This window comes from Notothenia rossii (genome assembly GCF_949606895.1).
Source record: "Notothenia rossii genome assembly, chromosome: 4".
NCBI classification, from domain to species: domain Eukaryota; kingdom Metazoa; phylum Chordata; class Actinopteri; order Perciformes; family Nototheniidae; genus Notothenia; species Notothenia rossii.
This window is the reverse complement of record NC_136902.1, coordinates 58,086,040-58,109,410: the sequence shown is the minus strand read 5'-3', so window position 1 is coordinate 58,109,410 and position 23,371 is coordinate 58,086,040. Positions and strand designations below refer to the sequence as shown.

General features: G+C 42.3%; 3 protein-coding genes across 3 annotated transcripts; 2 read left to right on the top strand and 1 right to left on the bottom strand.

The window, feature by feature from the left end:
* Nucleotides 1–1,494: 1,494 nt before the first annotated feature.
* Nucleotides 1,495–5,076, top strand: cldnj (claudin j; the record flags this gene model as incomplete). The annotated part of the gene is made up of 2 exons (XM_079675855.1): nucleotides 1,495–1,638; nucleotides 4,435–5,076. Exons 1-2 carry the CDS (start codon nucleotides 1,546–1,548, stop codon nucleotides 5,074–5,076), a joined length of 735 nt encoding a protein of 244 aa, XP_079531981.1. The 5' UTR covers nucleotides 1,495–1,545.
* A 246-nt stretch (nucleotides 5,077–5,322) lies between these two features.
* On the top strand, nucleotides 5,323–9,488 carry LOC307037219 (claudin-4-like). Its single transcript, XM_079677998.1, has one exon. It carries the CDS (start codon nucleotides 7,585–7,587, stop codon nucleotides 8,254–8,256), a length of 672 nt encoding a protein of 223 aa, XP_079534124.1. The 5' UTR covers nucleotides 5,323–7,584; the 3' UTR covers nucleotides 8,257–9,488.
* sbds (SBDS ribosome maturation factor) lies at nucleotides 9,242–16,639 on the bottom strand. Its single transcript, XM_079677997.1, has 5 exons — nucleotides 16,402–16,639; nucleotides 16,111–16,240; nucleotides 14,812–15,012; nucleotides 11,179–11,343; nucleotides 9,242–9,796 (listed from the first exon to the last, which is right to left on the bottom strand). Exons 1-5 carry the CDS (start codon nucleotides 16,614–16,616, stop codon nucleotides 9,671–9,673), a joined length of 837 nt encoding a protein of 278 aa, XP_079534123.1. The 5' UTR covers nucleotides 16,617–16,639; the 3' UTR covers nucleotides 9,242–9,670.
* Nucleotides 16,640–23,371: the final 6,732 nt, after the last annotated feature.

Below are 23,371 nucleotides of genomic sequence, written 5' to 3'. Positions count from 1 at the left end.
AAAGTTAAAAAGTTAAGAGATAACAAATTAAATATATATATACATATGGAAAATATACATGTGGAAATACACATTTCCAGTAACAAATATAATGCAGGATATTATTGTGCAAGAATGGATTATTCAACATTAAATAGAATATGAATGTAAAATGTCCAGTGGGATTTTAAGTCCAGTTATTAAGAGAAGCTATGGAGCAGAGAGGAAATGTCTATTTTATTCTGCAGACATCTAATGACAAACATAATGTCAGCACAGATTGCAAGGCATTCCACTGCTGGGAACACACCCTGTAGGACCTGGTTTCACATTCCTTACCTGTCCTCTGACAGAATCCAACTGAACCTGTTACAGACCGTGTGCCTGGCTCACTGATGTCAGAGAACACAATGGAACAAATGCATTGCAGTCTTACTGTGACTGGAAAATAGGTTTCAGTAGGTGCATCATTTGAAATTGGAAGAGTATGTTTGTTTCAGGGGACTTCACAATCTGTACAACGTATGACTATAAGTAGAGTATACCTGCTTTTAAACTTTACTTTAAAAAAGTTTTTTATGTATATTATTGTTGTAGGCACAGGATGATACGACTGTTTAGACAGTATAGCTTGATGATTAAAAGTACAGAAAATCAAATCAGAGTTAAAAAAAAAATGGTTAGGTTGACAGTTAAACTAAGCTTAAATTGGTGGGAAAATCAAATAATTGCCTATTTAATGGTGTTATGAATGAACAGACAGATGCCACAAAATACTGCAACTATACAGAACCCTATATAAGCATCTATGCCTAATAATATTTCAGTTTAAAATGTTTCCTCTCAAAGTTAGGAGTAAAATATATTTTTGTCTTTCCAAAGTCGTGTGTAGACTGTAATTTTGTACTGCTGTGCCTTCGTTTTATGTACACCTCTTCATGTGTGTGTATGTATATTATGTGTCTATGTATGAGTATGTGTATATATATATATATATATATATATATATAATATATATATGTATAAGTGTGTGTACATGTATATATATATATATATATATATATACATATATGTTTATATTTCTATCCTTTGTGACGTTGAGAAACGGCATTTCGATCTCCTTGTTTGTATCATACACACATAGAAATTGACAATAACTTACAGTGAGGATTAATATATATCTCAAAGTTGACAGACTAAATTTCATTTAACACTTATATAAACAATACTGTTACACTCTGTCCTTCAAAGGCCCCCCCTTTGACCCCGCTTTTCAATCAATACGCTCTAAAACCGATGCATTTTCACACATGCATAATTTCCTTGTTCAGAGAATAAACAAAACCATGTAAAACACAATCCTCATTTGTATCCAGAAACCTAAATCTGTATTGTCCCGACGCACAAAGAATCCTGCACAGCTGGTATTCTCTGGCAGGCCCTTAATGGGTTCTCAATTGCATTTCTTTCACGCCTCCCATTCTTTATTCTCATGCTGCTTCAGACGAACATAAACACCCCATCAGCTCCTCGTACTCTCTCAGAGACGCTCAGAGAGAGAACACGATGGCTTCCATGGGGATGCAGATGGCGGGATGTGCCTTGGCCCTTTTGGGCTGGATCGGGGTCATCATTATCTGCGGCGCACCCATGTGGCGGGTCACGGCCTTCATTGGCAGTAACATAGTGACATCACAGACCATGTGGGAGGGCATCTGGATGAGCTGCGTGGTCCAGAGCACGGGCCAGATGCAGTGCAAGGTGTACGACTCCATGCTGGCCCTGGGGACTGACCTGCAGGGGGCCCGGGCCCTGGTGGTGGTCTCCATCGTCACAGGGCTCGCAGGGATCCTCATAGCGTTCGCTGGAGGAAAGTGCACCAACTTCATTCCTAATGACCGGGCCAAGGCGAGGGCCACTGTGGCGGCTGGCGTGCTGCTGATCATCAGTGGACTGCTCTGCCTTATTCCCGTGTCCTGGACCGCCAGCATCATCATCAGGGACTTCTACAACCCGGTGCTGATCGACGCCCAGAAGAGAGAGCTCGGGGCCTCTCTGTACATCGGCTGGGGGGCCGGGGCGCTGCTGGTTTTGGGAGGAGCGCTTCTGTGTACCAGCTGTCCCCCCAAAGAGGATGAGACCCCCTCGGTGAAGTACCTCCTGAACAAGCCTGGAGAAAGCAAAGTGGATTCAATCGGATCTTACACACCAAACAAGACGTATATTTGAGTTTTTAAAGGGAGAAGTTGTTAAGGAAAAGTTAACCCTTTTGTGAAATATCTGTACAAAGGACACCCACACAGACAACCCACAATGAAGGAAACATGCACTTTGTTTTAATAAGATAGTCACACTTTGTATGTCTCACATTGCTTTGAATATTGTTGGTACTCTTCTTTGTGAACTTTTATATGGTGGTAGTTTAGAAAGTGGTTGGTATCAGTTGAAAAATGTTTTTATTATAAATGCACTGTGCACCTTTTTAGTCCATTAGTATTTGTAATAAATGACCTTCTATTGTAAACCTCTCCCTCTCCTGCTTCTTGTTTATGTACATTTGATAATGGCACCCGTGGTTATTTAAACCAAACACTGAGAGAACCTGTTTGACAGGTACTTACCAGAGATGACTAACCAGGGAACAAAGATGGTGACTCCATCTTACCTATCTATCTATCTATCTATCTATCTATCGAAAGACACACATGTCTACGTTTTTGTTGGTGGTACATTTTGACCTAAAAATCTCAAATATATGAGTTGAGTTGGATTTAAAAGATGCTTTGAAGTGTCGATGTTGTTAGTTCACATTCCCACAAAATGATGGGATTGTTTAGTTTCGTCATGTTATCAGACTGCAGATCAGTGAAGAAAGGGAGAGTCAAACTGTCTCAGGATGTGTTTGAGGAGCTTAAATTATTCAAAATGAAAACTTTCTCCACTCTGTGTTTCGGTTTTCTCAGGGGTTTACTTTCATGTTTACGCTCATTTCTTTATTCTAACAAGGGAATAAAGGTAGATGTTTATGAGTATCAATAAGGTCTATACTCGTTTTTTTAACCAATATCTTAAAGATAAGTGAAAAGGCCTCTGGATAAGATGGTAACAGTAATATTTGCCGAAATGCGGTGTATTTGGGCTTGAATTTGGAAGTAATTTGCCCTTACATATTATCCAGGAAATTCCTTATTTAGTTCAGACAATACACAGATTTGACTACAGGAATGTATGTTTTTCTGTGCTTTTTTCGCATTGGTCATGAAAACTTTCGACAAATGAATGATATTGCTTTTGTAATCTAAAATATACTATTGAGTCTAAGAGAGATGTGAACAATTTCTGTCAGATAACTCTCATGCAAACAAACAGTAACTCTGCAACACCAAAAACCTTCAGGAAAAATTCAAATTATTCTTTGTTCTTTTCTGTCCTTTTCAGTTTCTTTTTAATAACAAACATATATTTTTAACACTTCTCTGTTATTAAAACCCAGATTCTTCCAGTCATCAGCAATGTTTGCCCCCATTCGTTCTCATTGTGTTTGTCTCTTTTGGCACACTGCAACCTAGTGGCCATTTGCCACCATGCCTAGAGATTCTCTCAAATTGTATCTATTGACGTCAGCTACAGAAAACCACTTCTGCTTTATGGTTAAACATCTCTGCAGCGTCACATCTGATAACAGTGAACACAGTTTATCTGCACAGTGACACTTTGTATCTTGTGTCCGTCTGCATTTCTTATTATTCATCATATTACTTTATATAAGTATTCACCTATGTTTAGAACACAGCCATCTGTTTAAAGTCTACATTTGATTTAATATATGCAGTGTTTTATTCCACTGTACACTGTTTGATTTTACATTCTGAGTGTATTTTAATCTTAATCTATTGTACATGTATATAGCTTTTTGGGGGAGGGGAGGGAGGGCATTTTACTTTGGGTAATATGCATCATTCCCTTCTTGCACTATTTGTATAACTCTTTGTGTCTTAATGTTTTTTAGGTATAATGTATGTTGAATTGTGGTTTTCATTGCCATAACTACGCTGTAAATGAAAATAAAGCATTTGAGTTGTTACATCTTTGAATCTTTATTGTCTTTAGTTGTAAGTTGAAATGAAAACAATACATGAACATTATGTCGACATGATGCAGAAAAACACTATTTAGTTGTAGGTTAATGACTGAAAAACATCCCAAACCAAATGACTTTGAATCTTAACAGATCTCTTTATTCCATCCAGCAGCATTTTATTTTTAAATGAATCTCAAATACTAATAAGTATGCACACGTGTCTGTATGGGGATACATCAATGTTTGCATGATACTGAGTAACAAATTGCAGATTGAATGAACTTGAATCTCTCAAATGCCTATTCTGAATAAAAACCTCCATGTTTTTTACCCTCCCCCTCCTCTATGTTTCCAGTCAGTGTGCGGCTGCACAGTGTCCCATGGCTGTGCAGGAGCTGGGCATCAGCCTGTCCATGATGGGCGTGGCTGGGACCATCCTGATCTGTGCCCTGCCCATGTGGAAGGTGACGGCGTTCATCGGCACCCACCTGGTGGTCATGCAGGTGTTCTGGGAGGGTCTGTGGATGACCTGTGTGAGTGAGTACACAGGCCAGATGCAATGTAAGCTGTACGACGCTCTGCTGGACCTGGCCCCCGACCTGCAGGCGGCCCGCGGCCTCATCTGCATCAGCCTGGTGCTCGGGTGTCTGGGGTTCCTCATCTTCCTCCTGGGGGCACGCTGCACCAACTGCCTGAGCCACCCAAGGTTCAAGGCCCGGGTGGTGCTGGGCTCCGGGGCCATCTTCTGCCTGGCGGCCCTCACCACCATAGTTGCTGTTTCCTGGTCGGCCAACTCCATCATCAAAGACTTCCACAACCCACGCGTCCCTGAGGTGCTGAAGAGGGAGCTTGGGGCAGCCATTTATATCGGGTTTGTGTCATCTGGGCTGCTATTCTGCGGGGGGGCCATTCTGTGCACCAGCTGCCCCCCACAGAGAGGCAGGTTTCCCTCCAGTGGGTACACACTGGCCAGGAAACCCACACACAGCAGCTACGCCTTCAAGAACTACGTTTGACCTGAGGACTGGAAACATTAAACCACTTAAAGAACCAGTGTGTGGGATTTAGTGCCATAAGAAGTCAGATTGCAACCAACTGAAAACCCCCAATTCCTCCAACCTCAAACTCAATTTCATCGCAAGCCACATCAGCATTATGGTTGCACTCAAAGGGCCGGTTGTAACTTTAAGACTATATAAATATACATATATAATAAATATACAATATGCATAAAATAATGTATTACATTACATTATTACCTCTGCATTGGATTATTGTCGGATAGGGTAATAACTTCATAATTAACAACGTCTGAAAGCAGAAGTCTTGGGCAAATAATTGCAAGTCTCTTCATTGCGCATGTCACAAAATGAGATGCATTGTGGGACATGTAGTTTATGGGCAACATGCTTCTGTAAAGCGGCATGTAGCCGTATAATAAACGTATTATTCTTTGAAAGCTCTTGCGGGTCACATAAAATGGAGTTCGGGCCGGACTTGGCCTGCAGGCCTTGAGTTTGATACCCCTGCTCTAACCCCTCCCATTCCATGATTCTTTTTTGTCATTGGTTCAAAAACATACAATGATAAGAAAAACAGAGAGATACCCAACAATAAGTCTTTAATAACAAGGTGGCGTAGAACATTTGATACATACACATACACAACAAAAATGGAAAAAAATAACAATAAAAGGAAAAGTGTTTCATGAACTTAGTTTTTGCGTTGATAGTTTCTTGTTTTATTCTGAAGCGTGTTCCCTCTTTTGTCTTGTCTGGTTAAACTTCCTGTATTTTAGTGTTCCCCTGATTGTCTGATTGTGTTCACCTTGTGTTTCTGTTTGGCCTCCCCAGCTGTGTCTTGATTAGTCTTGTGTGTACAGTATTTAGTCTTGTCTTCCTTTTTGTCCATTGCCGGTTCGTCATCGTTCCCTTGGTTTGGTTCCTAATCTCTTGTCTGCCTGTTCTTGCTTTCCCTTGTCTGCCCTCCTGTGTCCTCGAAGTCTTCCCGATTGTTGCTAGTTTTTGTTTGACCATGTCTGCTTCTCCAGTTTTTGTGTTTATTTTGTACCAGCTTCTTATTTAATAAAGCTTGTCTTTTGTTACACTCTTATACCTGCCTCCCCTGTTTTGTACTGCATTTGGGTCCTGCCTTTGTTACCCCCTGTGACAAAAGTCCTGAAAGCAATAAAGGATTCAAAAAAGGATAATTATGAATATGTTTGAGAAAAGCAATACATCAATCAAATAACCCCTTCCTTTTCAAGTGGGTCAGAAAACTACAGTGGCCATGAACATGCAGAAAGCTCTCTGGATGTAGGCCAAACAGCATGTCCAAGGGGGGGCTGCTGCACTGCTTTGATGTTCTCTATAAATCAAAAGATGAGGAATGGGGGAGGGGCATTGTTGTTTAATGGCTATGTTGGCAGCGCCGAACTGTCGTCTTTATATATGGGACATTACATTCCTTTTAGCTAACACCTTTATAAAAAGTTACTTTCAATAACATTCAACTATAGAACGATACAAACTCAGAACAGTGAGACACATACATTCTAAGCTAACAGAAACAAAATGATATGTAGTTTCAGGTCATTCATGTTGATGAAAACATGGTTATTAATATTAAATTACTGCCAATAAGTCCCCCTAGATCCTTCTCATTGGACCACCTTTAAAGATACATGTATTGAGCTGTTGGATAAAACTCAATTGACAGTCGTTTTTTTAATATAGTATATTGAAAAAGAAAACATGTTGAAAATTTGAAATATATAAAAGGACCATGAATAAATGATTTGCTATACATAATAATATGTAATGTTAATGAATGACACATGAAAATGACAATGTTTGCATCGATGTTTTTTTTATAGTAGAATTCAAATAAACTCTGGAGTAAACATATGGTAGTTGAATCAGTGTTCTGTAGAGATAAACTTTTATTAGGTGTCTTTTCCCCACCCCCCAACCCCAGGAGCTCCACTGCCCCTTACACGTGAGAGCAACAGAGCCAATCACATTAATAACTTGTGCTCTTTAAATCGAGTTCCCTCCCAGAACCAGACACAGCGTCTGAAAATGAGCGCACAGGGGACGCTTTGTTTTCGCCTCTCCGCACAAACTGGGAGAAAGGGATTGTTTTGAAACCATGGCAGAGCAAAACAGAGGAATCTCCCTGCTCCAACTCCTCCACCCAGCTGCAGCAAGGCCGTGCCTTCTCTTCAGAAATGCCACAGAACTGGTTTCCCCTTTCTGAACACACACACACACACACACACACACACACACACACACACACACACACACACACACACACACACACACACACACACACACACACACACACACACACACACACACACACACACACACACACACACACACACACACACACACACACACACACACACACACACACACACACACACACAGTCTCTTCCTCACATATGCACACCAAAAAACACACCGCGCCCTGCAGCCAGCCGCCAACTGTTTCTGGTTAGACAGCCGGGGCCTGCAGTCATGGAGCGGCAGCTGGAGCTCGCTGCCCTCGGCGTGGCATTCACCGGGTGGCTGTGTGCTATCCTGACCCGCTGCCTGGCCCTGTGGACGGTGAGCGGCACCATGGACAACAACACGGCCACGCTGCCTGCCTACTGGGACGGGGTGTGGCTGGAATGGGATCACTGGGACCTGGCCCACGATGGAAGCCTGCACTGCTCCTTCTACCAGTCTCTCCTGTCTCTCTCTGGAAACTTCCGCACGTGGAGAGCCCTCATCATGGCGGCTGTCGGTGCCGGGGCTTTGGCTGTGGTCATAGGGGGGGTGGGGGCGGTGTGGTTCCCCCTGAGGGGACAGGTCAAAGTGTTTTCTGGAGCGCTCTTTGTTTTGTCTGGGATCCTGCTGCTGGTTCCCATTGCATGGACGTGCCATCACACCAGTCAGCCACTGGAGGGGGCCGCCCTGCTGAGGAGAGCCTGGGGGCCTGCGCTCTACCTCGGGTGGATCTCATTTGCTCTGATGCTGGCGGGGGGTGGGTTTCTCACCACCAGGTGCCCCACAGGGGGTCCGGTGCAGCTGCCTGCAGGGGGCGGGCCCTCCAGTCCAGAGGAGGAGGCCGCCCACCCGCTGAGGCGCATCCACAGGACTGCGTTCACTCAGAGCCAGTATGGGCGCCAAGCAGGGCCCGTGTGAGGGGACTGGATATAACTGGAAAACCATCAACATGTGAAGTGACTGACACACACACACACACACACACACACACACACACACACACACTTGTTATTTGCATCCTGTTTTGTATTTCTATTGAAGCTAACACTGTGTAGCTATATTTAATGCCATTACTAATACCAAACTGACATCAAGACATACAGCCCTCAGATCACTAATAATGTCTTAAATGTGAGTGAATATTGATACTAAAACTAAAGACATATTGCACTACATCAGCTGGTTTCAGTGGCAAACATGTTTACACCCGAGGTGAATTCTTCTGCACAAAAGCACACTGGAATAAAGCTTTGCACGTGACTCAGACATCTTTGTTTACAGGAGTTCTTCTAATGTCATGCTTTACATTGATTGTAACTCATGCCACAGAACACTTAAGGATCAAATGGGGTGAGCCAATTCAAACACAACATAGATGTCTATTTTGAGTATTTGTATTTTAAAATAAAAAGACGGAACCTGGCCAATTGTCTTGCTTTTTAATGACTGATGATGACACAATTGCTGTTTTGTTTTATCGGGGAAGCTACATTTCTGATTCGGTTCTCTGAACTAAGTTAACTTGACTTCAAATGCTCATATCGACTTGAGTATCAAAAATAATGAAACTTTTATTTGCTTTCATATTTCTGCAGTTATACCATTCTAAGCCGTGTTTAGAATTACTTCGTAGGAAAAATACACATTTAAATTTGTCAAAAAAAATACTCCTTTTAAGCTATATTTAGAAAAGAAGTATGGTAGCCTTTAAGGAACACAGCATATAAATCAGAATACAATATTCAAGATAATACCTGTAGGGTTTTATATTGTGTAGCTCTTCTTCATAAGGAGTACAACTCTTATTTTCTGTCCTTTTTTGCAACACTCTGATTTCCATTAATTTGAAAATGAACTGTGTGTGTAGGAGGAAACTCACCATCTAAACACAACAAAGAAGATGTCAAATTAATATATTTATTTGTTACAGAGAAAGATCATTCATTATGACAAAATATACGTTTTTGGGTTAAGGTAATTATCCATAAAACTGGGATATAGAGCATGACTATATGGAACACAGTCTGACAGTTGTGTTTGTGAAGCTGAATAAATACGTCACTGCCAGAGCTTTTACTTTTTCAGTAAAATGTAACGCAAATTCATTTACATACTCAAATTCATTATCAAAATTCATTCCACCGAGCACGCACATCTGGCAAAAACCTTTCCTTCAGTTAAACACATCTGTTTAAACACTCTGGAACAGGATTGGCTGAACTTCGCAAGAGTCTCCTCAAAAATATAGTCCCTCAGAGAGATACAGTCTGTGAGGGGGGGTGAAGCGTGTCAGTGTGGATGACAGTCCTGATGGGGGGGGGGGGGGGGGTTGCTAGAATTTCTCCTCTCCCTCCTCCACATCCTTCAGATTGAGGACCTCCAGAGACCCCCGGCCTTTAGTCTCACAGCGGATCAGCTCGTCAATCTCTCTGAAGCAGCCGGGGTCCACCAGAACCACCTGGGGAATAACATTTGTATTATTAACCTTATGTATTTATTATTAATATTTGGTGCTAGGATTCAAGGCAAACAGTGAGGTGACTTTCTTTGTCTAGTTTTATTTACAAAAAAAAAACTGTTTTCTTTTGTAAAAACTAAACCTGATAAAGTCAATGAAAAAAACCTAGAAACAAAATACAAAAACAATAGACAATGTTTGCAAACTGAAGGCAGAGTAGAAGGCCCAGTTCCAGACCTCTCTCTCTAGCTTTTAACTTAGGACCTGTGTCAATAACACGGCATACATGTTATACATAGTTTTGTATATTTACAACCTCCACCTTAAAGAAGGGGCCTCATCCAGCTGAGAGAGACACTACAGACTCGTGTGTAAGAGTGCGTTTGGAATTGGGACTAATAGTGTGTACCAGTTAGTGTTGTCACGATACCAACATTTTGGTTTCGATACCAAGTCAAGAATTGTGATTCAGATTCTTTTTAAAAAAAAATATTTTCATGATCAATACAATTGTAGTTTATCTGTTAAGTGTTTTCTTACAACATGGTCTCTTCTTTATACTTGAGTTTATGTGATTTCTTTGATAGTTAACTTTATATTTTATTAACATGTAATAGTAGGCTACAGTAATATAAATAATTATTGACAAAATGTACATTGCAGATGTTAGCTACATTGGTAAGTTAGCTAAAAAGATAGCCATATTAGACAGTTATCATTGCCATTAATTGCCTCATCAAACTACGAAAACGGTCGTTTGTCACAAAATAAATTACACTTGTTTGACTTAGAATTGAGGGCATGGGCTTGAGCATGATGTAATTATGTTATATCACATTCGCTAACCTGTCTGTCTTTAAATTCTTTAAACAGCTCTGGATGCCGGTCGGCGATGTGCTTAGCCAAGTTTGATGTGTTGGCTCCCTTGGTTTGCAGGGATCTAAAACATGTCCTACAGACATGCCTCGTGGTGTCCGTAGGCTTGCCCTCATTCAGAGATAAACCTCAAATATTTCCAAATTTAGCTTCTGTCGTCTTTTTTGTCAACAAGCCGAGGCGCAGCGGCAGTTGCACTCCCACTTGCAGCCATGCTTCTTGTCTTCTCACATGCTCTGGCAGCGAGCGCGTGCACAAGAGAGGGGAGGCACATAGAGCGTGCTTGAGAGGGGCGGGACTGCAGGCACGGCTGCAGTGCAGGGAGTGGAAGCAGAGCACTGAACACACACGGCTCTTGTTAAAACAGCGCTTTCTCATTCTTAAAGTACCGATACAAATGAAACGGAGGAATCGTAACATTTTTAACGGCAGGGTATCGCGGTACCTTTCAAGTATCGGTACACCGTGCAACACTAGTACCAGTATTTATCTAATGTCCCCCTCACCATCTCCAGCTCCTCGTCAAAGTCCTCGCTCTCCACCACCTGCAGCAGTGGCTTCAGCTTCTCCTTCAGCCTCTTGGCCTCCTTGGCTGGCAGCACCAGGCGCAGCCTCATGTGGGCCCTCTGGATCTCCATGGACTCCTTCAGCTGCCGGATCACTTCCAGAGCCTGGGAACAGCAGGGTCAGTTAGTCAAAATGTGTACAATAGGGCTGCAACATCTTTGCCAGGTGCACATCTCATAAAAAATTCCACCATGATTGTTTTAATATATTTCTCAGTGATAATGTGGCAAAAATTATCAATCCCGCCTGTATCACAATATCCTACTCCCAGTACAAATATGTCAATACACTTGTACGGCTTAATTTTCTCTGCACACAGAAGACAGCAGATGTTGAAATAAGATTTAGCTGCAGAGGAAATGCCGGTTTGCTCCACTTGGGGTGAGCAAAAATCTATATATTTTTATTAGGGATGAACCGAATATTCGGCCGCCGAAAATTATCGGCCGAAAATGGTTAAAAAGGCCCTTTCGGCTTTCGGGTTACGCTGGTAAGCTAACGTGTTGTTGTGATGACGTAATCAAAACGCGGCGAAAAGCACGGCGCGCGACCTTGCTCTGGGCTGGCTCACAGCCAACATGTCTGCCACTTGGAGATATTTAAAAATATCGGAGAAAGAGGCGCGGATTACGATTTGTAAAACGTGTTCAGCTGACATTTCTCGAGGGGGTGTAACTGCAAAGACTTTCACCACTTCGGGATTACTCCACCACTTGAAATCAAAACACCCGGACAAATATGCGGAGTAAGATCAAATCACAAGCACTGACAGCGAGAGACTGTTCAGCGCTGCCTCTCATGTGCTTGATGAGAAGAGGAACAGACTTATGGCTGATAAAGCAGAGAGGCTAATGTTCATTAAAAAGAACCTCCCACTTTTCCTTAATAAGTAGACAAGGCTGGCTTATCATAAGCTTATCTAGTTCTACATGCCTACTCTATACCCACTTTCCTGAACAATTTTCATTGTGAGTTATAATTCACCATCTCAGGTTATCATTAGGGGGAAATGACAGCAGCACAGTGTTCAATATATTGTACTTTCGGTATCTAAATGATACAATGTTGTTTACATTGCTCATGAGGACAGACCACCTTATTTGCAGATTCTTGAAATTGTAATTTAATTTGTAATTGATTGTGGATTTTGTATCCAGTTTTCACTTTATGTATCTTTATACAATGTTTACTACTTTGTTTATGAGGACAGACAGCCTTATTTACAGATTCTTGAAATTCAATTGTAATTTCATTTGTAAATAGTTACATTCATGTGGATTTATCCAGTTTGCACATTTGTATGCATGCACTTATAGGTGCATTTGTTGTTGTTGAAGGCCTGGCTGTTACAGTCTTTATTTACAGTAGTTTGTTGTAGACCTACTGGCCTAGATGTTTATGCAGGTTTAAAGCATATTGGCTTTGTTCTGAATGCACTTTGTTGTAGTTATCCTACAGAGAAAAGAAAATGCACTTGACTTGGAATTAATGTACTGTATGCATTCAAAAGTGCTGAATAAATGTTTTATGGACCCATAATAGTGATTATTATTTAAGTTAAGTTTTGCCATAATCATGTCTTTTTCCATAATCAGGCAGCTGAACAACATTGGTAAAAAATGTATACATTATATATATATATATATTTCTATTAATCATTTTCGGCCTTTCGGCATTCGGCCTACTGTTTCCTATTTTCGGTATCGGTTTCGGCCAAGAATTTCCCATTCGGTGAACCCCTAATTTTTATGACGCCTGTGAAATAAATGAAAAGAATCCCCCTCCAGATGTGGAAATACAGTGGGGCAAAAAAGTATTTAGTCAGCCACTAATTGCGCAAGTTCTCCCACTTAAAAAGATGAGAGGCCTGTAATTTTTTTCCTAGGTATACCTCAACTATGAGAGACAAAATGAGAAAAAAAAAATCCAGAAAATCACATTGTCTGATTTTTAAAGACTTTATTTGCAAATTATGGTGGAAGTATTTGGTCAATAACAAAAGTTCATCTCAATACTTTGTTATATACCCTTTCTTGGCAATGACAGAGGTCAAACGTTTTCTGGAAGTCTTCACAAGGTTTTCACACACTGTTGCTGGTATTTTGGCCCATTCCTCCATGCAGATCTCCTCTAGAGCAGTGATGTTTTGGGGCTGTCGCTGGGCAACACAGACTTTCAACTCCCTCCAAAGATTTTCTATGGGGTTGAGATCTGGAGACTGGCTAGGCCACTCCAGGACCTTGAAATGCTTCTTACGAAGCCACTCCTTCGTTGCCCGGGCGGTGTGTTTGGGATCATTGCTAGGCTGAAAGACCCAGCCACGTTTCATCTTCAATGCCCTTGCTGATGGAAGGAGGTTGTCACTCAAAATCTCACGATACATGGCCCCATTCATTCTTTTCTTTACACGGATCAGTCGTCCTGGTCCCTTTGCAGAAAAACAGCCCCAAAGCATGATGTTTCCACCCCCATGTTTCACAGTAGGTATGGTGTTCTTTGGATGCAACTCAGCATTCTTTCTCCTCCAAACACGTCCAGTTGAGTTTTTAACAAAAAGTTATATTTTGGTTTCATCTGACCATATGACATTCTCCCAATCCTCTTCTGGATCATCTAAATGCTCTCTAGCAAACTTCACGTCTGGCACTGCAGGATTTGAGTCCCTGGTGGCGTAGTTTGTTACTGATGGTAGCCTTTGTTACTTTGGTCCCAGCTCTCTGCAGGTCATTGACTAGGTCCCCCCGTGTGGTTCTGGGATTTTTGCTCACCGCTCTTGTGATCATTTTGACCCCACGGGGTGAGATCTTGCGTGGAGCCCCAGATCGAGGGAGATTATCAGTGGTCTTGTATGTCTTCAATTTTCTAATAATTGCTCCAACAGTTGATTTCTTCACACCAAGCTGCTTACCTATTGCAGATTCAGTCTTCCCAGCCTGGTGCAGGTCTACAATTTTGTTTCTGGTGTCCTTTGACAGCTCTTTGGTCTTGGCCATCTTGGAGTTTGGAGTGTGACTGTTTGAGGTTGTGGACAGGTGTCTTTTATACTGATAAAGAGTTCAAACAGGTGCCATTAATACAGTTAACAAGCGGAGGACAGAGGAGGCTCTTAAAGAAGAAGTTACAGGTCTGTGAAAGCCAGAAATCTTGTTTGTTTGTAGGTGACCAAATACTTATTTCCCACCATAATTTGCAAATAAATTCTTTAAAAATCAGACAATGGGATTTTCTCATTTTTTCTCTCATAGTTGAGGTATACCTAGGATGAAAATTACAGGCCTCTCTCATCTTTTTAAGTGGGAGAACTTGCACAATTGGTGGCTGACTAAATACTTTTTTGCCCCACTGTATATGATTCCAACTGTTTTTGTGTCTTTATTGGCTCCAGGAAAAAGCTGTCGATGTAGATTCATCTTTTGAAATCCAACATCTTTTTACGTACATTTATACAACATATGTCTTTGAAAGGTCTACATAATGACATGGTAATACATCAAACTAACAGATCAAATCAATTGTATGCAGCTGAAATACATTCCACTTATTTGTGAAGGGACACTAATGCCTCTCCTCACCTGCTGCTTGGTGCTCTTGTTGGCCTTCACAGAGTAGTGGATGTCCTTCATCGCCCGCTCGATGAGACTGACTGTGTACGGCCTCTTCGTCTCGGGGTTCACACACTTCTCTACCACGATAGACGCAATGTCCCTGAACATGGTCTCCAGCTGAGAGTGCCTCTCCTTGTCTGACACCTGGAGCTCTCCTTTGGTCAAGATCTGTCCGACAGAAAAGGAAAGGAAACAGAAGATGAGGTTTAGGGAACACTCTATAGCAGGGACATGCACAGGTACGGGCTAATGTTGCCCGGGCAACGGCCCATTTGGCCTTTTTGGCTGACCTGGCCCTCTGGAGAGAGCGAGCTTGTTTTTCTTTTTTCTGTTGTGGCCGAATCAACATGATAAGCCCACAATTAGTATTGTAGCGTCTCGCTGCGGGAAACACGCTTTGTCAGCGCTGTCATCTGCCGGTGCGTTAAGACCACCTCAGTGTCGGATTTTGAGTTGTCTCATGGTAGTTAGGGTATAAGGGACAAACCAGGGGACTTTACTTCCTCTTGATACCGTCGGTTATTTACAAAAAACACCTAAATATACGTGTTATTGTGCTTCTGTCTTTCTGTGTCTTTTCATCTGTAAACTCCCTCAATGGGGCCGCTCGCTCTCTTTTCTTGATCGCCCTCTCACGGGTGAACAGTTCAATGTCCCGCTTCATTGTAGGATTTCTGCCATGTCTCTACCACTTTAGTTTGACCATCTCTGTTACTAAGTTATGGAATACTAAATAAATAAGTAATTAGATACCTTACCGTTACTGCACTCATAAAGAATGATAAGAATAAGAATAATGCGTATTGAACTGGTTTCATTAATTAATTGGTTTATTTAAGTTAATTAGTTAGAAGCCCTATTTTATCAGAATGTCTGCACAGCAGTTACAATGGTCAAACTACATTAAAACAGGATTGTCCCCATTTTGTCTTTAATAGTTACTAACATTAGATATTTGAATGAGATATGGACTGCAAAACAAAAAATGTCCCTGGTTTTCATTTTTAAAATCGAGTCACCGAATGCAAGTAGTCGCCTTAGCTTATTGTTATGAGATATGAATTACTGTTCAATTTAGTTGATGTAATAATCGTTTGGTTTCTTTCACATTAAAAACAAGTTACAATTTTCAAAAGGTCTTGTGTTTTTTTTCGGGGGGAGGCCCTTTTTCCAGTTTAGAGCAATAGCCCCTCCAAATGTCTGTGCACGTCCCTGCTCCACAGGTAATGATGATGAATAAGAGGATGGCAGGAAGTTATTACTGACCTCTTTACAGATTTCCGTCTGATCATCTGTCCCAAAAGACTTTGTCAAGTCATCCTTCTTAGCCACCTGACCCTTGGACACATTAACGAACACCGAGTGTGTCTGCAAAACCTCATCCAGGTCTTTCTCTCTGGAAGAAAGTCAAATAAAAATGAATTCAGAGTTGGATAACACAGAAAGACAGGCATCAAACTCACATTAATGAAGGGAAACTGCTTGATTTTATGATACAAAAGACATGTTTCGTCAAATCCTTTAAATATTTTGGGTTTTCATATAAATGTTACTCACGCTCCTGCTCTCCAGCTTATCACTGAATTCTTGTAGCACGCGATTTCAAAGCGCTTCCCGCCTTTCTTTATCCTCACCACCGCCACATTAGTCAGCCGTATTTGATTTGTTGGCGTGAATATAGACATGTTTAAGTTCAATGAGACAGACTGCTCTGTCTGAAGCTGCTGTTGACAAAAACAAGTAGTGCTGCGACGGCAATGCGCTCCAAACATGCGTTTCCAATAATTGTCCGATGTGAAACAATGACGTCAAACAACAGTTCCGCTTTGCCTCTTCGGTCGATTTAAACTCAGTTAGTGGGTCATGTTAGTTTTAAAAATAAAGGAATTAAATGAAATATTAAAGAAATTATATAAATCAATATATACGTTCAAAAAAACATGTTGGTTTGATGAGACAACGTGTTATTGTGACTACGCAGGTAAGTCTATTAAAAACGTTTTATTTCGAAAGTTTTAAACGGAAGTGTTTCTATCTTATTGTGTGTGGTTTTCAAACTTTTTTCAATAATGTACCCCCTTTGAAAAAAATATTCCGCCAAGTACCCCCTGATCAGCGCAAAAACTATTTGTTAAGGACAAAATGCCTATATAAAGAGGTACAGTACAGCCTTGCACCATCAGTGTCTGATTTATTAAAACAACAACATTGTAACTGAGAAAAACTTAAATGCTACATTTCAAATGTTTACAATCCATCACTAAATTCATGGTAAACCAATTTTAACATCATGCAATAACACTAAGACGACATTAGTTGCATTGAACTGATCTTTTTAATAAGTTGTACTTACAATGTAGTGAGAAACATGGGCTTGTGCTTCACTGAGGATCTTTGTCATTCTCGGTGACAGGAGCAAACTGCAGTTATTACACTTCGCGTTTTGAAATATGTTTAACTCTGTTCATATAATACCCACACTGCTCAAAATTCGTTACGATTCCTAAAATTGGTATATTTATTTATTTATTTATTTTGGGGCGTGGGGAATGAAGAGAAAAAAAGATATGAGCATGTTATGAGCATGGGATTTTGACCCCTCATATAAACATATGCATAATGCTGCGCTATACTTTGCGGACACACACCCCGTTGCCAAGCAACACTTATTGTTTAGGTCCTTTGATAAGCAGGCAGATTTGGACAAAAACGAGAGTGAAGTATAACCGGACGCGAGCGAGAGATCAGAGATCAGATCAGCTGCTGCTGCTGGTGACGGACCGGTGAGCGGACCAAAATACTGTAAAATATATTAGATTCGCTCAGGTGTGGCAGGAAACACTACCACTTTGTCAGAACCTTCTAATAAATACAGAGGCAGCTTTGTACAAAATATAGGACAATCTTTATTTTACCCACAACAGTTCACTGGTAAGAGGAGAGGAGAGAACAAGAGGAAGCGAGTCCACGGGGCACCAGAAACCAGACTGTGGAGTCCACTTTTAAATACAGTTCAGCAGGGCTAGTTTTACTAGCATTTAACGCGGCACACCACACTAAGAACACGGCATGCAAACACCCTCTGCCGGAGGCACACAACTAGGCAATTATGAACACATACAGCACACCCATACTGCAATGACCCAACCAACAATTTAGGGCGAGGGCTCAATTCGTGGTAGCCTCTCCCCCGCTGCTCTCCTTCCATACACTGTAAAATACTTCTAAAATCCGACATACAACAATATAAATGAGTATACGTAACTCGCCAGTTGGCGAGACCCTCTCCTGGGGTCTACGCTTGGGACGCCGTCCAACTCCCCGGGGATGGGCTTCGCCGGACGACGTGAACTAAGTCACAGCTGGTGTCCGTGTTGCTTGGGCACCGCCGTGCATAAGGAGGGATCGCGGCTCGCACTCACTAAAACCCCGGCCCTGACTATTTATAGGAGGTTACAGGCAGTGGTGTAGTCTACTTTTTTGTAGTGGGTATACTGTAATAATTGTATTCATCCATCCTAGAGTGACGGATCGCGGAGCGACACCTCATGAACACCATCACACTCACTAATGCATAGACTAGTCTTGAGACTGTGTTATCAACATCTCAATGTATTATAAACATTTTTATGTGACTTTGAACTACCAGTGACATTAACAATAAAAAAATAAAAGAATGAACAATGATGGAAAAAGCCCACTTATCTTCTAGGGTTGAACAATTAATCGAAATATTCATCAAAATGTCAATATGGCCTACTGCAATTTTCAAGTAATATACAATAAATATGGTCATGCTACAGATGTCCTGACCATCACATCATATTCTACACTTAACAAAAACATCTTTGTTTCACATAGATCTGCACAAATATCACACAATAATCATTTTCAACATATTTTTCAATGCATTAGATATTTATTCAAACTTGTTCAGCCCTATTATCTTCCATAAATCATTGTCAAACTATGTACTGTATCAGCTTAAATGAACAAGCAAACATCCTTGAAGTGCTACAAGACAAATTAGCTTCAAACAAGAAACCAATTAACAAATATGCTTCACCTCAATAAATGAGGGTTGAAAAAGCACTCAACATGTCCATACTGGGTTCACTGTGTTAGTCCACAAGCCCTGAAAAAAGGATGGAACACTTCTAGACATAGTCTGGTAGTCTACAGAGTTTTCCAGATATGTTTGTACTCAGGCAACTGAGGTGTGCATTGCCTCTTTGCTTGCGTGGCAGAGCGATGGCTTCTCAGCCATGTTGTGACGTACTTCCTTGGCTCAAAAAGTGTTACAGGGGGCCCATTGATGCTGATCATCATCAAATGATTACATTTGACAACAACAGTGTCAATCTGTTGTCTGTGCATATATTGTTCATGAGACTGAAGCCCCTTTCACACTCAGCAGTGCTGCAAGGGATGGTCTTCATGCATTGTATGAGTGGCTTTAAGCTTTCAGGCTCACTGTCTGGGTGCTCAAGGAAATCTCTCATACCATTTACTGCTTGCTCTTCACCAAGATTGAACCGCCTACAGAGTCGTTTCACTTGTGCCTCACCATGCCGTATGCCAGGGGTTGATGGCCAGTTGCCTGTATCCAGAACACTGAGATCATGAAGCATTTCACCATCAAATGAGAGGCGCTTCTCCAAGTTGTGGATCAGACTTTGTAGGAATTGTTTTGCATTGATTGGTGTGAGCTTTGCATTTGACTCCAAGGGAACAGATCCTAAATGTCCCAACGCTTGTGCAGTCAGTGCCTCCTCTAATTTCTCTCCTTGGGTATCTTTGAATGATTCCAGCACTCTGATGGTGCGCTTTAGAAGATGGTCTGCTCTCAAGAGTGTGACAGAATGGGCCTGGAGTTGCTGAGACAGGTTTGCAAGTTCAGACAGTGCATCAAACATGAGTCCGAGGTCACAAAGGAATTCCTTGCTTTGCATTCGACGTGCCAGGCCTCTATAAGTTTGTCTCTCTTTGCTGCTTCTTGTTTGGTCGCCTGCAGCATTTTCAAAGTGTCTATTGAGTGCTTCATATGATGTCCACACAGCCTTTACAGAACGGAAACTGCTGGCCACCCATCGCGTACTTAAAACTCTGCCAATTTTCAGGACTTGCGAGCCCACTTCTTGTGCTGCTACCAGAAGCTCTCGTGAATTTTTATTGGACTGACTGTAAAGATTTTGGATCTTCTCTAGGAACACTTTGAAGTGGTTGACTGCCTGAACCTCATCCACAGCATCAGATACAGCCAGTTCCAAACGGTGGTTCATGCAGTGCCATGTGAAGAGGTTAGGGTACCTTGCTGTCAGCCTGGTTGCCACACCAGAGTTCTTGCCTAACATGACACTGGCTCCATCAGAAACAAATGAGACCCAGTTATTTTGAAGCCACTCTTCAGTGAAGCCTGCAGTGTCCAAACAGTTCAGCAGAGCTTCTTCTATATCCTTTGCCCTTTGGCTCTCCAGCTCAACCAGCTCCAGGAACAAAAATTCAGGAGTAGCTCCATCCACTGAGGCTTTCAAGTTGACAATCATTGCAGATTTGTGGCTGTAGCCTCGTCAATGAGAACAGACAACTTGCTTGAAGACGTCACAATACTGTGAACTATTTTTTTCTGCATCTCTTTTGCTATGTGTTCTACAATTTTTGTGGAACTGTACCTTGAGTGCAGACTAGTGCCCATGTTGGCACCATTTTTCTCCTGAAGCTCAATGAGACTATCATGGTCAGTAAAAGGTTGGTTCATCTTCGCAAGATAGTATGCTGTTCTGAATACAGAATCTGTCTCTGCAAATACAGTCTCTGACACAGCTCTCACCAAATTTCCCACTAAACCCTGTCCACCCTTCTCCGTGAGCTCCTGGGCTATTTTGTGTGCTCTGGACGTCTCATGTCGTCTAATCTTGTTTCTCACAGAGGCCAGAGATGTTGATCTGCTTGAATCTGAGGACTGGATCTTAAAGTGCACCCACTCCTCAGACATAGACACTCGTTGTTCTGTGAGGACACCTGTTCATTTTGTAGCGCTGCAAAGAGCACAACCTGGAAATAAACAAAACCATGATACAAGTTTGTACCAATAACATCTGCAGAAAAGATCCAAGATTTACTCAAAAGTATTTAATAAACTGCTCACAATATTTACATCATGGCTAACAAATACATGAAAAGCAGATAAAAGGAGAAAAATGTTCCACTTTTTCAATAGCTAATTATTTGACAACTACTGATAACTAACATATAGTAATGTAATGGTGCAAATGTTTTAAATGCACTTTTAACATGACCATGAATTAACTCTCATTTGCATAGTCATTGACTTTATGAATTTCTGTTGTTTAGATCAGCTTTCCTTTGCATGTGTGCTGACATTTACCTAACTTTCTGTCTCTCCACTCTAACCAAGGATGCCTGTTCTTAAATTCCATAGCCTGACTTTCAGTCCACAAGGCTGGCCAGGAGCTCTCATCTGTGTCCGAAACAAGGAGATAATATAAACATTGTGTTCTGTTTATGACTGCACATACAAACACAAAGCTACACACACACACACACACACACACACACACACACACACACACACACACACACACACACACACACACACACACACACACACACACACACACACACACACACACACACACACACACACACACACACACACACACACACACACACACACACACACACACACACACACACACACACACACAGTATCTCGCTCTCTTCTCTTTCGGTAGCGCTGGTGGCTCGTTCTCTGTCACCTTTAGGACAGCCGCCTGACCTGGCTCTTCTTCTGTAGTGGTAATAGGGGAAAACGTCGGAAAACATTGAAATATTGTCGTCTGTTTTCGTTTCATGTTTGCTTCCTGTTTAGGGCTCCGCGAACTTGAATGGTGGACGGATCAAATTCTGATAACGTTAGAGAAACGTGGGGTTTGTCAGAGCCGAACAGAGTGTGTTGCTGTTGCCTAGCAACAGGCCACAGGCGACGGAGGCCCCAGACGTCCAAAAGTATTAACACAGAAGGGGCGAAAGCGTGAAAGCGCAGTCACAAAATGATGTTGTTACGTATCATCGCTCATTTTTAAGAAGGTATACGGAAATCACTGGCATTTTCTAGTGGGTATACGGCGTATACCAGCGTATCACGTAGACTACACCACTGGTTACAGGCCTCCCGATCCTGACACTCGAACATCTTTCCTGTCTGGCTGTCTTCGTCGCCGGCAGTTCTATCCGCTGCGAACGACACCCTCCCACCCAAAAGAGTGCCGAGTCACATTTAGTGTCCTCCAACCCCCATTCACAGTTCTCCACTGCCTTTTCTCTCTCAGCTGTCAGTTTCCCAGCTGTGAGTCCCTCCGCTGATTAACACACCAGTTTCAGTTCAGTTAATCAGTGCCCATTCGGGGACATTCACATCACACTTTCCCCCCTCTTGTCCAAAAAGACTCGTCCTCGAGTCACTACGGTGCCATTTCGTAATCTCAAAACCACACCGGTAGCTTCCGCTGTCGGCCCGAACGTCCACCCCCTGTCGACGGTGCTACCGACTCTTCCCTTGGAGACTCAGACACAGCCACCGCGTCTGAAGTCACTGGGAGACCAGGCAGGCCCCCGGAAAGAGAGGCTGGTCCCTCGGCGGATAGGTTTCCTTGCGAGGCTCCTGCAATTCGTCCATTGTCCCCCACGAAAGGGTTAATGTCCTCAACCACAGGGTTCTGGTCCTTCCCCCACAGGATTCCGGTCCTCCCGCACAGGGTTCCGGTCCTCCCGACTTGTTAGTGGTGTCCTCCCTCCTGCAGGGGCCTCCAGGGTGGGCTGGCGAAAGTGGACCCAACTGGCACCGAATTGGACCCGAGGACGCCGACTGGTCCCCGCTTGGGGACTCATCTGTCCCTCGACTCTGGACCCAGAAGCTGGAGGTGATGGTGCTGTTAAAGAAGAGGTAAAGGGCTTAAGTCGATTGAAATGGACAACAACCTCTGGACCACCCTCTACTGGCACAAGCCTATAAAGCACTTTTGTCAACCTATCCACCACTCTAAATGGACCCTTGTACCTCCTCTGCAATTTCGGAGACAACCCACGCTTCTTAGCCTTATTCCGCACCCAGACCAATTCCCCCTCAGAATAATATTAGAAATTAGCCCTGAAGTCATAGGATGTTTTCTGTCGTTCTGATGCCTTAGCCTGGTGCTTCTTTACTGCCTCTATTACAGTACACAACGTCTCCCTCAGTTTAGACGCATACTCATTCGCTGGAGCAAATGACTTTTGGTTGTCCACATTTAGCATGATGTCAACAGGCAAGACAATTTCCCGTCCAAATAAGACCTGATATGGAGTGAAAGAGGTACTAGCATGTACACTGCTGCGGTAAGCCAACATCACATAAGGCAACAGAGTGTCCCAGTTTAACTGATTATCCTCCACATACAGGGCCAGCATAGACAAAAGAGTACGATTAAAACGCTCAATCAACCCATCCGACTGGGGATGTGCGGGA